Source organism: Panthera uncia, chromosome D1 (genome assembly GCF_023721935.1).
Source record: "Panthera uncia isolate 11264 chromosome D1, Puncia_PCG_1.0, whole genome shotgun sequence".
Classification (NCBI taxonomy): domain Eukaryota; kingdom Metazoa; phylum Chordata; class Mammalia; order Carnivora; family Felidae; genus Panthera; species Panthera uncia.
The window spans coordinates 6299511-6310167 of record NC_064808.1 but is presented as its reverse complement, the minus strand read 5'-3'; the positions used below and the strand labels follow the sequence as shown (position 1 = coordinate 6310167).

The 10657-nt window shown below is 54.6% G+C and overlaps 3 protein-coding genes across 8 annotated transcripts in view; 2 read left to right on the top strand and 1 right to left on the bottom strand.

Moving 5' to 3' along the window:
• Positions 1-43: 43 nt before the first annotated feature.
• Positions 44-4381, top strand: ZFPL1 (zinc finger protein like 1). 3 transcript variants are annotated; one of them, XM_049643163.1, is made up of 8 exons: positions 44-208; positions 542-651; positions 944-1055; positions 2447-2640; positions 2745-2817; positions 2891-3037; positions 3296-3419; positions 3927-4381. In XM_049643163.1, the coding sequence occupies exons 2-8, from the start codon at positions 550-552 to the stop codon at positions 4111-4113; spliced, it is 939 nt and encodes a 312-aa protein (XP_049499120.1). In that variant the 5' UTR covers positions 44-208; positions 542-549; the 3' UTR covers positions 4114-4381. The 3 variants fall into 3 exon arrangements, with proteins under 3 accessions (XP_049499120.1, XP_049499114.1, XP_049499111.1); XM_049643157.1 differs by having other exon boundaries at positions 44-225; XM_049643154.1 differs by lacking the exon at positions 44-208 and adding an exon at positions 299-358.
• On the bottom strand, positions 4300-5069 carry TMEM262 (transmembrane protein 262). 3 transcript variants are annotated; one of them, XM_049643204.1, is made up of 3 exons: positions 4819-5069; positions 4644-4711; positions 4300-4504 (listed from the first exon to the last, which is right to left on the bottom strand). In XM_049643204.1, the coding sequence occupies exons 1-3, from the start codon at positions 4990-4992 to the stop codon at positions 4300-4302; spliced, it is 447 nt and encodes a 148-aa protein (XP_049499161.1). In that variant the 5' UTR covers positions 4993-5069. The 3 variants fall into 3 exon arrangements, with proteins under 3 accessions (XP_049499161.1, XP_049499158.1, XP_049499160.1); XM_049643201.1 differs by having other exon boundaries at positions 4381-4504; positions 4612-4711; XM_049643203.1 differs by having other exon boundaries at positions 4381-4504; positions 4612-4711; positions 4831-5069.
• Positions 5070-9235: 4166 nt separating this feature from the next.
• The window catches only part of VPS51 (VPS51 subunit of GARP complex), a 20373-nt gene continuing 18951 nt past the window's right edge, over positions 9236-10657 (top strand). The window contains exons 1-2 of one of the 2 annotated variants that reach the window (XM_049643058.1): positions 9236-9538; positions 10005-10134. In XM_049643058.1, the coding sequence (XP_049499015.1) occupies positions 9314-9538; positions 10005-10134 (355 nt within the window). In that variant the 5' untranslated portion in view covers positions 9236-9313. Of the gene's footprint in view, positions 9539-10004; positions 10135-10657 lie in introns of those variants that run through there. The other variant, XM_049643068.1, reaches the window with a different exon arrangement.

The following is a 10657-nucleotide window of genomic DNA, read 5'->3' as shown; positions in this document are numbered from 1 at the left end:
GCCGTCTACACGTCTAGCGTCAGCAGGGGCGGGGCCAGTGGCACGCTAGCGTCATCAGAGCGCGCCGCACCCGGAAGAGACGTGGCAGCGGAGGGATAATCAGAGCGGTCCGGGGTAGAGAGCGCAGAGCTCGGCTGAGCGCGGTGTCTGTCCTTCCGCGCCTCGGGCCAGCTCTCGCGCCTGTCGGGACCGGTGTGGCGGTCGTTCGGTAACGCGAAGAGCGGGGTCTGTATTGAACGTGGGGGCGGGGCTTGGAGGGGGTGGGGCTCAGGCGGAGCCCCTGGGGGCGGGGCTGCTGGTATCGGAGAGACGCTGATGGAGGGACGTGGCGGGGGGCGGGATCCAGGAGGAATGGGGGGTCAGTAGAGGCGGGATTTGTTCAGGGGGCGTGGCCAGGGATGTAGCGGGGCAGTGGGCAGGAATTGGGGGTTGGGGCGATAATGAGAGGTGTCTAGAGGAGTTCAGAGTGGAAACCATCTGGGCTTGTGAGTTCGTAGTGGCGGACAACAGAATTCTCTGTTAACTCAGACTCCTTTCTCAGGGTCGAATATGGGACTTTGCAAGTGCCCCAAGAGGAAGGTGACCAATCTGTTCTGCTTCGAACACCGGGTCAACGTCTGCGAGCACTGCCTGGTAGCCAATCACGCCAAGGTGCGTCCTTCATGGGAGCGGCTGAGCAGGGCACTGGGTGGGCAGGCAGTATTGGTTTTCTCCAAATCTCTGAAGGGCCTGGGCTGGAATGGAAGCTCCAGGAGGGGAGGAACTTGGTTTATTTTGTTCTCAGCTCTATCCCCAGCCCTTAAGACAGACTCTAGCACACTGTGGGCTCAATAAATGTTTATTGATTGGACAAAAGAAAGGATGATTCTCCTTTGTGATGAGAGACCAGCAGCTGGGCCTTGAGAAGATGGGCCCCAGTTGTGACCTCTTTCTCCCTCTGCAGTGCATCGTCCAGTCCTATCTGCAGTGGCTCCAAGATAGCGACTACAATCCAAATTGCCGACTGTGCAACATACCCTTGGCCAACCGGGAGACCACCCGCCTCGTCTGTTATGGTGAGGCCTGAGCACCTTGGGAGGGATCAGGACAGGCCCAGCTTGGTGACCAGTTTCCAGGGCCTCTCTAAGCAGCAGGGCAACGGAAACCACCCCCTCCCAAGCTTGGGAGGCTGGAGCCCAAAATTCTAGCCCTGCTGCATTATTTACCTGCTATGCGAGCTCAGACAAGTCATTTTCCCTTTGTAGACCTCAGTGTTTTGCCCTAAAAATTAAAGCTCCTAGGTTTTTTTTTTTGTTTCTCGTTTTTTAAGTTTATTCATTCTGAGAGAGAGAGCGCGCGCGAGAGTGGGGAAGCGACAGAGAGGGAGAGGAGAATCCCAGGTGGGCTTCACACTGATGTCCCCCAGTTCGGGGCTCAAACTCATGAACCCGTGAGGTCATGATCTGAGCCAGGGTCAAGAGCTGGACGCTTAACCGACTGAGCCACCCAGGCGCCCCTAAAGCTCTTAGTTGCTTACCTGCCCGTTTTGAGGATTGAAGGAGAGTCGGTCAAACTTGTGGTTATCATCATGACTGTGGGCAGTAGCTGGCTGGACCAACAGTGAGCTGAAGGGAGAGAGGAAGGGAGTTTCCCACAGTAAATCAGCAAAAAGAAGTCAGCAGTCACATGTGTCGTGACCTTGACCTGACTGCGGTGTAGGAGTCTTAGTTCCACTTTTTTGAAGGAGCGAGTGCAAGAGAGCTCCGTGTATGTATTTCTCGGTGTGTGTGTGTGTGTATCTATATCCATGAATTTAACGTGGGTTATGTTTTTACATGTGTTAACGGGTTCCTTAGTACTTGGGGACGAGTAAACGGGTAAATCGTGTGAACATACGAACACAGGTGCGTTGTGGGGTGGCAGGAGTATGTGTGGGTGACAGTGCTTGAATTTTAGCAAACGTGAATGTATAGATGTGTACGTGTGCGAGTTAGTGTGCCCACGAGTATAGATACAGGGGACGGTACTTGTGTTTGACTGTAGGTGTACAAGCACGCGTACATTTGTGTCCGTGGGTGTGTACATGCATCCCTGTGCCTGTGTGTGTGTGTAGGAACTTTTTCTGAAACTGTTCTTGATTAGCTGTTAGCCCGAGGATCTTGTGTTCAGTGCAGGTTCAGAGAGGACTCACTTTAAGGGTCGCTGGCATCTTCCCACCCTGGTGGGCTTCTCCCTCCTAGTGGGCTGGGGATCTTGGTAGCATCTACCTTGACTGGGTCAGTGGTGACCAAGAAGGCTCAAGTCTTAGGGAACACTGCTGAAATGGACCTAAGTGAGGACAGGAAGGCTGCAGGCTTAGGTGTATGTGCGCCTATGTCCCTACAGCAGGCTGGGGGCTGTTGCTGGGCTAGGGGTCCTAAGTGTCTTCTTCCTCTTGCCTCTCCTCCCCTATCTCATGGGCCCTAAGACCTCTTCCACTGGGCTTGCCTCAACGAACGTGCCGCCCAGCTACCCCGAAACACAGCGCCTGCTGGCTACCAGTGCCCCAGCTGCAGTGGCCCCATCTTCCCCCCGACCAACCTGGCTGGCCCTGTGGCTTCTGCACTGAGAGAGAAGCTGGCCACGGTCAACTGGGCCCGAGCAGGACTGGGCCTTCCTCTGGTGAGAATCTGTCTGTCTGACCATCTGCCCTGGGTGCCACCTGGGCCAGATGGGTGGGGAGGGACATAATTAGGCAGGCCGATGACACACGCTCCTTCCTCCAGATCGATGAAGTGGTGAGCCCGGAACCCGAGCCCGTCAACACCTCTGACTTCTCCGACTGGTCTAGTTTTAATGGTAAGCGGTGGCCCGCACTGCCTTTGGGGGCCCTCGCCTCCCCGCTCTGCTGACAGCTCTCTTCTTGCCATAGCCAGTGGTGCCCCTGAACGAGAGGAGATTGCCAGTGCTTCCGCCGCCCCAGCCTTCTACAGCCAAGTCCCCCGGCCCCCCGCTTCCCCGAGCCGGCCCGAGCAGCACACGGTGATCCACATGGGCAGCCCTGAGCCCTTGACTCACGGTGAGCCGGGGCACTGTCCAGTCTAGAGGAGGATAGAAAGGGAGTGGGCTGGCTTGTAAGGAGCTCAGGGTTCCAGAGTCCCCCCCCCCCCCGGGGGGGGGGCCCTCCCCTCTCACTCTTACATGGCCATCACCTCCCCACGATTCTGAGACATTCTGTCAGGCTGAGAGGGCAAGGAGCTCCTGCCCTCCCCACCCCCCACCCTGCTGCAGGCCAGTTTCTCTGAGCCTGTGGATACCGGTGGCTCTGCCCCTGCAGCCTCAGCCCCGAGGAAGGTGTATGACACGCGGGACGATGACCGCTCACCAGGCTTCCACGGGGATTGTGATGATGACAAGTACCGTCGCCGGCCTGCCCTGGGCTGGCTGGCCCAGCTGCTCAGGTACACAGGGTCAGGTGGGGCAGCATGGCAGGAAGGGGGAGGGGAGGAAGTGAGAGCCAGAGGCCCTGGGCGTGATGGTCTCATGACAAAAGGGGCCTGTTCTGGGCAGTGACCCCTCGTGTTGGGCTGTGCCGGGAGGCCGCAGCTTGGCAGTAGGAGTCTTGGGTCTGCTGTACTCGTGGGCTGTTTCCTTGCCCGTTAGGTATCTGGGGCTTGAACTTGGGCTCTTTGAGGCCCCTTCCTGCTCTGGCACCACCTGACCTTAGTGACTCTACCATGCCTGACACATTCCAGTTTCCAGAACAAGTTGTTGCCTCAGCTGGTTTGTGCTGCACAGTCACCTGTGTAATGGGCAGGTGCAGGGTTGACCCTGCACACGTGAAGAAACAAAGCTCAGGAATGGTGGCCCTAGGGCCAGAAGACAAGTGTCGTGACTGGGGTTCCTCTCCGGGCTGAGGGGCCGTCAGGGATTGGGAACCTGACTGGACTTTCCCCTCGTCCCCCTAGGAGCCGGGCTGGGTCTCGTAAGCGGCCACTGACCCTGCTCCAGCGGGCAGGGCTGCTGCTGCTCCTGGGGCTTCTGGGCTTCCTGGCTCTCCTTGCCCTCATGTCTCGCCTGGGCCGAGCTGCAGCTGACAGCGATCCCAACTTGGACCCGCTCATGAACCCTCACATCCGTGTGGGACCCTCCTGAGCCCTTGCTTGGAGCTGGGCCAGCCTAGGACCTGGGGGCCTGAGGTGGGGAGGTCTGGGGGCTTTTTTTCCTCCGCTCCTCTCCTTCAAGCTTGAGACACTAAGATCCCAGGCCCGGCCAAGTCCACTAGAGTGGCTGCTGGCTGGGCTTGGGGCCCCTGCAGTTCAAACGTTTGTCTTGACCTGCTTACCCTGGGTCTCCAGCCTCCCACCCTCCTCCCCACGAAGGAGATGACAGGTGGAAATAAATGACAGACTTTATTAAAACACCGAAGCCTCCTTTTCCTTCCCCCTTCTCGGCCCGGTCCTCTGGCCTCAGTGACTCTCCTCCCGGTATTGGATGGCCAGAAACTCCAGAGACAGCCGGTTGAAGAACATGGCTCCATTTAGCACTGGGCAGAGGAGAGAGCCCCCATCAGCGTTCCCTGCCTGCTCTTTGCCAGGTCTCGGGGATCCAAAGCGCCCCCTCCCCCTTAGCCCAGCCCCCACCCCCACTCACTCAGGATGGTCAGGGAAAAGCACCGAAGAAACTTGTTATCGGTCATCTCAGCGTAGAGTGACCCCATGGCGGCCCAGCAGATGCCGATCACCTGGGAGAACTGTAGGCCCCATCCGGTGGGAGAGTGGCCCCCTGAGACAACAGCGGGGTTTCCATCAGCCCCTGGACCTCCCCCGACCACGCCCTTGAGCCCCGGCCCCGGTCTACCATCAGGACAACCGTGTAGTGGAAGCTCATGCGGTCGTAGTGGTGGGTGACACAGAAGTTGTGCACGTCGCTGGCAAAGACGCTCAGGTGTATGAGGAAGAGCATCAGTGAGGCCACAGTGAGCATCATGCCTTCTGGAAAGAAGAGCACAGCCAGCCGGTCCCGCCACCGCATCCTGGCGGCAGCGGAGACTCCAGTCAGACGCGGAGTTGAGCAAGCCGACGCTGTCCAGGAGAAGCAGCTGGCCCTTCTCTTTCTAGAGTGCACGGTTTGGAATAGCGGTGGGGTTCCAGGGCCACAAGGACATTGGAGGGGACAAGATTCTAGAATCCAGGCTGGTTCCAGCCAATAGAGGAGTGGTTCATGAGGGGCCAGGGGAGCTCCCAAGTTAAGGGAGGTTGGAGGGTGACAGGTGCAGGCCAGCAGGAGCCTGTTGGCTTCATCGGGTTGATGAAGGGACAGCGTCCCGTATCATCTTGCCCGCACACCGTGTACGCTTCCGCGTACCTTCTCGCTGAGTCCCCTCGACAGTGCCACAGAGGAGGCAGTGTGGGTACTTGTACAGAGCCGGGGCTCGGAACGGCAGAAGGGCATGTCGCAGGTCCACGGCAAGTCTTCGGCCAACAAGAGAGTAGGCCCCAGAAGGGTAGCTGGAGGGCATTGCAAGGTGAGGAGGCCTGGGCTGAATTGCAAGCCCCAAGTATCTGCTCCATCCCCTAATGGGGAGGAACGAAGGGAAGGGAAGAGGTGAAAGAGTGTCCGTAACTGTTCTGGCACCTTCCCCGGGCCTTCCGTAGGTCCAGAGAGCACCCGGCTCTTCCATCCTCTTCTTCAGGGGCCTGATGCTGACCAGCTTGCCCTTCTCTGCCACCTTCAAGCACGCAGCACTTTCACCCCCATCATCTCTGTCCTTTCCCGGAGTCCCAGGTGAGACTCGTGGCATAAATCCTGTTTTGTGCACAAGTTCGAGGTAGAGAGAGGGAGTGCCGGCTCAAGTGCTCACGGCCATGAGTGAAGGAGTCAGTACTGAGACTAAGTGGGCAGGGACACTTCCACACAAGAAGAAAACATTTTCTCCATACGTGTAAGAGGTGAAAACTCCAGGACTCTCAACCACAGAATCCAGAAAAATGGGCAGAAATGGTGTGGAGGGACACGAACACTCCCAAGAACTAAAGTAGAAGGACAACATGAACTTGGCCACCCTCGTGCCTCCTTCCTGTCTCTCTGCCCCAGAAGTAAGGTTCAGGGTCTGGCCAAGACCCAAAGTCTCCTGCCACACCATGCTTGCTGCCCAGTGTCCTTAATCACAACCGTCCCTGAGACCCCCGTTCTGACACATCACAGGGGTGACACCCAGGGCCCAGCCATGGGCCCACTGCTGAAACAATAGTTTGCATCTCGGTTCTCTGGTGAATACACATGAGCTTTTATGCATTAGGGTTTCTGGCTCCGTGTCATTAAAATTTTTTTTTAATGTTTATTTTTGAGAGAGAGAGAGCACGTACTAGTAGGGGAGGGGCGGGGTGGGGAGAGGATCTGAAGCAGGCTTTTCACTGACAGCAGCAAACCCGATGTGGGGCTTGAACTCATGAACCATGAGATCGTGACCTGGGCCGAAGCCAGCTGCTCAACTCACTGAGCCACCCAGGCGTCCCTGGCTCAGTGCCATTGAAGGAAGTATCCAAGTAGTGTGTGAACTTGTTTTTGTAAAAGATTTGCATGATGGGTGCCTGGGTGGCTCAGTCAGTTAAGCGTCTGACTCTTGGTTTCAGCTCAAGTCATGATCTCATGGTTCGTGAGTTTCGAGCCCTGCTTCCAGTAAAAACAAACCCCACTTCAGATGAGCCCCACTTTCTCTCTCTCTCTCCTCTCTGCCCCTCGCTCACTTGCACCCTCTCTCTCTCTCTCTCTCTCTCAAAAAAAAAAAAAAAAAAAAAAAAACAGATTTGCATGATACACAAGCATACAGAGGAAAAGGCAAGAGCCTTCCACCTCCTACGTACCTAACAGGTAACCCCCTCGATAGTTTGGTGAGTGGGTATCCTTTGGGTCCCTTCTTCAAAAAAAATTTTTTTTCATGTTTGTTTATTTTTGAGAGGGAGAAAAGACAGAGTGCGAGTAGTGGAGGGGCAGAGAGAGAGACAGCACAGAATACGAAGCAGGTTCCAGGCTCCGAGCTGTCCGCACAGAGCCCAATGCGGGGCTCGAACTCACAAACCGTGAGATCATGACCTGAGCTGAAGTCAGACGCGTAGCCACCTGAGCCACCCAGGCGCCCCTTTTGGGTCCCTTCTTGATGTAACTACATGTGCGTACATGTGCATATACATGCATAATTTAAAAAATATGTAGAGAATCACAGCATATGTATTGTCAGAGTATAATCTTCAAAATGTTAAAAGTCTGATGCTAGATCTGGAATGAACATGTAACCAAGCTGTATTAACCCATCAGTGAGGGGTTCCCCCTCAGTAAGGTGGTAATACGTCTTGGGGAGCTGGATATTGATAGGCATTTAAAGAGGAGTGTTAGAGTATGATTCTAGGTTAGACACAAAACTGGTTCATGCCCTATAGGGCGATAAGAAATACAACTTTGGAAGTTATTTTTTCTACTGGATATAAATGTTCTGTATCTGCACAATATCTACTTGTAATATCTGCCTCTGAACACTTAGTGGTAAATAGCAAAATCAAATGTTCATCCCTATGGGTATTTAAATAGTCCTTGGATGGCTATGGCACTGGGAGGACATGTTGCATTTTGGGTCTTATTTCCAAATTTTGGGTAATTTTTCTCATCAGTGTTCTGCAACCTATTTTTTTTAAGTTTACAGACTTCTTGGAGTAGATCTAAATCTTTATACTCTTTTCTTCATTTTCTTAAGATTATAGCTTCATAGGCCAACACTGTATTTTTTAAAATATTTTTTAAATGTTTGTTTATTTTTGAGAGAGAGAGGGAAGGAGAGCGGGGGAGGAACAGAGAGAGAGGGAGACACAGAATCCGAAGCAGGCTCCAGGCTCTAAGCTCGGCACAGAGCCCCACGCGGGGCTCAAACTCACAGACCACGAGATCATGACCTGAGCCAAAGTCAGACGCTTAACCGACTGAGCCACCCAGGTGCCCCTGACACTGTGTTTTTTTAAACAGCCTCTGAACATCCTTCTGAATATAGATTTCAGGGGTCAGCAAACTTCTTTGAAAGGACCAGATGGTAAACGTTTTAGGTTTTGCCAGCCATATAGCCTCTGATGCAACTACTCAACTCTGCTGTTGTCGTGCAAAAGTGGGCATAAATAAAATGTAAACAAGTGGTCATGGCTGGTGTTGAAATAAAACTACAGACACTAGATGGGGCACCTGGGTGGCTCAGTTGGTTGAGTGACATCAGCTCAGGTCACCATCTTCCAGTTCTGAGTTTGAGCCCCACCCACATCAGGCTCTCTGCTCTTGGCCTGTCAGTGCAGAACCCACTTCGGATCCTCTGTCCCCCTCTCTTGCCCTCCCCGGCTTGTACTCTCCCCCAAATAAATGGATATTTTAAAAAAACTATAGACACTGTAATATTTCACATAACTTCATTAGTTTCAAGCGTACAACATAATGGTTCGCTCTTTGTGTATATTTTCAAACGGATCACAGTGAAGTCTAGTTAACACCCGTCACATAGCGACACATTTTTTTCTCATGACGAGAACTTTTAAGATCTAGTCTGATTATATGAACTTAAATAATTTTCACGTATCATCAAACATCAGTCTTAATTTTTTAAAACCAATGAAAACAAAAAACAACTCTCAGCTCGCCGGCCATAGGAAAACACATGGTAGGATGCGTCGGGCCCGCAAGACCCCTGCAAGGTGAGTTCCCTTCCAACACTTCCCCTGCCCTCTCCTCCCCGCCGCGAGCCCACCACAGCCCATCATAAGTAATGTTTCAAGGACCACGACGCGAAGTCGTTTTCTCCGTTAAAACTCATCGTGGTCTCAGTTTGAACTTCAAGTCATTACCTGTCCTCTTGTGCGGGCATTTAATACTCGCAACCCCACTGTGAAGTCTGTCCCCCAAGTTTAGGAATGGGGGAAACGGAGCCGCCGCCGCCCAGGTAAGGAGCCAGTGCCAGGACGTCCGGCACACGCCCTCTGGCTCCGCGGCGGGAGCTCCGTCCCCATATTCCGGGGGTCCTTGCCCGCAAGGGTGCGCGGGGTTGGGAGCCAGGACCAGCCTTCCATCCGGGAGGGAAGCAACCGGACCAGTTCCACTCACTCCTTCCCTCCACCCGAGAAGCTGGGGGAGCCCAGGCTTCTCCCGGAACCTCTTCGCTCGGGGAGGAAAGGTGCGGGGGAACTCTAGTCTCGAAGGACCCAGGGCTGCGGGGGGACGTTTCACCTGCAGGACTGCCTCGTTTCAACAAGAACTTTATGGCTCCCGGAAGTGCCTCCTCCCGGTCCTCTTCCCAGCCTCACGCCCGTGGGCTGCAGTTGGAGCGATGGCGGCGGCAGCCGCTGGGCCTGGCCCGGGGTCTGGACCCGGGGACTCTCCGGAGGGGCCCGAGGCAGAGGCTCCGGAGCGTCGGCGGAAGGCGCACGGGATGCTAAAGCTTTACTATGGCCTCTCGGAGGGGGAGGCGGCGGGGCGCCCCTCGGGGTCGGACCCCCTGGACCCGACGGATCTCAACGGGGCGCACTTCGACCCGGAAGTGTATCTGGACAAGGTGTGTGTTTGTGTGGTGGGGGGAACCAGGCTCCCGATACATTGCACCCCCAGATCGTGCCTTCGACTTTGTTGCGGGGTGAGGGAAGCAGGGGTTCATAAAAAGACGACGACGGTCGGGCAGGAAGCAGAGGCAGAGCTGGAGTCTAGGGGGGCATGGGCAGATCTGGACTGGCCTCAAGTGATGCGGCGTCGGAGGTGTCCTGGGCTGACGTTCTGACGGGCCCCGGGTAGGGGGCGTGGCCCAGGCGCTGACAGGCATAAGGACTGGGCCTTGGCCGGGTCTGAGCGTTTGAAACGCTGACAAATCCCAAACAGGACCGAACCTAGTAACTCCCGACCCGTGCCACTTATAGGCTCTATGTCTAGGATTCCGGACAGGGGTGGGATGCGGGTTTTCGTGCTCTGAAAGCCTGAGGGACCTGAGTACCCCCTGACCTGAACACTAACAATCCCATTTACTCCAGCTGCGTAGAGAGTGCCCCCTGGCCCAGCTGATGGACAGTGAAACAGACATGGTGCGGCAGATCCGGGCTCTAGACAGCGACATGCAGACCCTGGTCTATGAGAACTACAACAAGTTCATCTCAGCCACAGGTGATTTGCACTGGGACCTTACCCTTCGCAGTCCCGCTGACCTGTTCCTCCTGTGTTGGGGAAACCGGCAGAGGATTCTGGGGGAGAAGACCCAGATTCTAGTCCTTCCCTGACCTTAATCTACGCTCACCTCCCACTCAGAACCTTTGTGGTCAAACGACTATAGGCTTAATAGCTGCTCTCAGAGGGTCGTTCTGAGGGTCAAAGGAGAGAAACCTCAAAGACATTTTTAAACTGAAATGGATTTATCTTAACCACTTAGAATCCGTGACACTAAGGATGTCTCAGTAAGGATTAGTTTCTGTCATTAGTGGTAGCTTTCTTCTCTTGTCCAGGTCCTTCTTGAGGGTGGGCTTGTCTCTGTCTCTGTCTCTCCCTCCCTCCCTTCCTCCCTTCCTCTGTCCACCCCTACCCCCCTTTTAAATGAAGCAAAGAGAAAATTTATGACATTAAGGGACACAAAGTTCATGTAAAGGTTTTCTTTTCTTTTCTTTTCTTTTCTTTTCTTTTCTTTTCTTTTCTT

Bases quoted from the DNA above. Each gene is read 5' to 3' on its own strand.
- TMEM262 (XM_049643204.1), bottom strand. From the start codon at position 4,992: ATGCGGTGGCGGGACCGGCTGGCTGTGCTCTTCTTTCCAGAAGGCATG. The intron at 4,712-4,818 runs GTAGACCGGGGC...TGGGGCCTACAG, and splicing joins ACTACACGGTTGTCCTGATG to TTCTCCCAGGTGATCGGCAT. The intron at 4,505-4,643 runs GTTTCTTCGGTG...TCCTCTGCCCAG, and splicing joins GCTGAGATGACCGATAACAA to TGCTAAATGGAGCCATGTTC.
- ZFPL1 (XM_049643154.1), top strand. From the start codon at position 316: ATGGAGGGACGTGGCGGGGGGCGGGATCCAGGAGGAATGGGGG. The intron at 359-541 runs GTCAGTAGAGGC...CTCCTTTCTCAG, and splicing joins GGATCCAGGAGGAATGGGGG to GGTCGAATATGGGACTTTGC. The intron at 652-943 runs GTGCGTCCTTCA...CTCCCTCTGCAG, and splicing joins TGGTAGCCAATCACGCCAAG to TGCATCGTCCAGTCCTATCT.